Raw genomic sequence first — 2,606 nt, 5'->3', positions numbered from 1 at the left:
GCATCTTATCGGGAAACGAGCCAACCAACTTCAACTTGACTAGTTCCCACTGTGTTAGTTTCATCGTCTGGTTGGTTTAGTTATTCCACTAGGTCTCGTTCCAACTTTAGTCAGAGAACCAGGATTTTTTTTTGGTCAGTTGTATTTAGGTTTGGGTGTATCATGAAATGCCAATGTGTGAATACTCATACGTACGTACGTATATACATACATATATATAATATATATATAAAGCTTATTTACCCTCTCCTTTTTTCTTTTCTTTTTTTAACAAGAAACACATGTTAGAATTTGTAAATAAAATTTGTCTGATCAAAATACGTGAAAGGCATCATTTAACGTAGGATCCTATGAAATATTAAAAAGTACCTTGGATTCAAGGAATGTGCTCTTAAATGTATAAAATATTAATTACCTTGGATTCAATAAAGGGGTGTGTTGCTCTTACTCCATCTAGCACTTAATATTTTGCGCACCACCAAAAAGAATGGATACTCCTCATGCTCTTGCTTTCTTTCATGATGATAAATAGCGACCTTCACTTTAGCTATCATGGAGTCCCACATCTCATACACCAAGTGAAGACAAGGAACATCCGTATCGGCCCTCCTAAGCATATCATAGATTGGCTCAGTAAAGTTAATTATGTAATCAATATCTCGCCACCAATCATCACTTACTATTTTTGTCTTGACAGTTAAGGCCCTTTGAACATTATCTTTCCTATAAGATGTCCAAAAATCACTCATCACCATGTCTTGGAGACCACGTTTTATTCGCTTAAATCTTCTTAGCATCACAATTATTGAAGGAAAACGTGTATCCGCAATATAAAGCATAGTTAATTTCACATTTTCATGAAACATTGCCAATCTCATGGAATGATTAATTTTAAATTTTTTTATAAACATACAATCATCGATAATAGTTGTAATCCAATGGCATTCTAGAAAAACAACTTCATTGGCATCGGTATTTTTGGCCGCACAAATATTTTTCAAAGCAAGGTTGAGGGTATGAACCACATAAGGAGTCCAAAATACTTTTGGAAATTGGACTTCAACAAGCAATCCTGCACTCCTACAAACAGGAGCATTATTGGTAATAACTTGGACCACATTATCGGGTCCAACCTCTTGAATAGGCTCCTTGATCAACTCCAAGATGAAAAATTTATCTTTGAATTCACCTTCACAATTTACCGCTTTCAGGAACATAGGCCCATTTACACTCATAGCCATAAAATTGATGATTGGCCTCCTTTGCGGATCCGTCCATCCATCACAAACAATAGTAACACCATTTTCCTTCCAAGAATCTTTAATTGGAATCATCAACCTCTCTATGTTTGCTCTTTCATTTTGAAGAAGAGTAGTCATCAACAAGTTGTAACCGGGAGGAATATAGCCACTAATACTATTATTAGAGGCATAAGTGTAGGAGGCAACATAGTGTGGGTTCCTTGTAAGGTGAAAAGGCAAACCGGCCGAGTAAAACATTCTTGCAATTTTACTATGCAATTCATCACGAGCTCCAAGATTAAATGCTTTTTCAATTTCCTAACTAGTTTTCCTCTTTCTTGGTTCAAAAACATCAAGCATAAATGGCCCACCTCCCGTGCTTACATTTGCACTTTATGAAGATCCAGCTTTGCTTGGACTTGTGGAAGGTGGCAAAGGAACCTGTTTTGGCATCTTTCTATTAATTCTTATTTCAGCTTCATTAACTAACCTTTGCATTTCAGCTATATGATCATTAGTCACTTTTTTACATGCTTGAATGCCGTGTCTTGAGATTTTTAGCAAATGCGCTTTCACCCTATAGTATGATCCCTTAAAATTCCCTTGACAATAATTGCATTGAAACTTTATATTTCCCCCTCCTCCCCCAACCTTATTAAACTTTTTAACATATTTCCAGAGAGGGGTGTTATCATCAGGTTCAACCCCACTGCTAGAACCTTGCACATTCATTTTCTTAATAACAAACAGTTATATATAAATACAAAATTACAAATAAAACTGCAACAAATAACAAGACTAATTTTAATAATTTTATCTCTGTTATAACTTAAAACTAATGAACTGAAGCATTCATTTTCAAAGAACCACATATTATTTGACTAATATATTCCATGAAAGGGAATATGTTCCCTGATTTTATTATTCTTTAACTTATAGCATATCTCATGAATCATCATGCTATATAACATTATAATTTGGGAGATGTCAACGTACTGAAAAATAAGCTATATTTTTTTTTTCTTCGGGTAAATTGCTTATCTAGTTCTCTTTCAGTTTCACAAAGTCTTGTACTGCTGTACAACTTGTACATGTAACTTAAAAAATATATATATATATATTATTCATGTACGTTACAGAGGTCTAATTGAAGAAGAGGAGAGAGGAAGTGAGAGAAAAGAAACCTACTTGTTGGAGTCGCCGTAGTAGACACCGGAAAGACGAAAAATCTGGTGAAGAGTTGCTTTCGCTGAGCTCGTAGTCACATCTAAGGAGAGGAATTGCCTTGGGCAGTTAGCGAAGGAACGGAGGATTTAGGAATTTTGGGTCTAGAGCATAGAAGACAGAACTGATGATGTATCTACG

General features: G+C 35.2%; 1 protein-coding gene across 1 annotated transcript; it reads right to left on the bottom strand.

Annotated features, from left to right (window-relative positions):
- Window positions 1-422: 422 nt before the first annotated feature.
- Window positions 423-1,499, bottom strand: LOC132266271 (uncharacterized). Its single transcript, XM_059767125.1, has one exon. The coding sequence runs from the start codon at window positions 1,497-1,499 to the stop codon at window positions 423-425; it is 1,077 nt and encodes a 358-aa protein (XP_059623108.1).
- Between the last annotated feature and the right edge of the window lie 1,107 nt (window positions 1,500-2,606).

This window comes from Cornus florida, unplaced genomic scaffold (assembly GCF_030987335.1).
Source record: "Cornus florida cultivar Cherokee Brave unplaced genomic scaffold, ASM3098733v1 CherokeeBrave_3.0.0_Hap2_Chr07, whole genome shotgun sequence".
Lineage (NCBI taxonomy): Eukaryota > Viridiplantae > Streptophyta > Magnoliopsida > Cornales > Cornaceae > Cornus > Cornus florida.
This window is presented reverse-complemented; position numbering and strand designations above follow the sequence as displayed.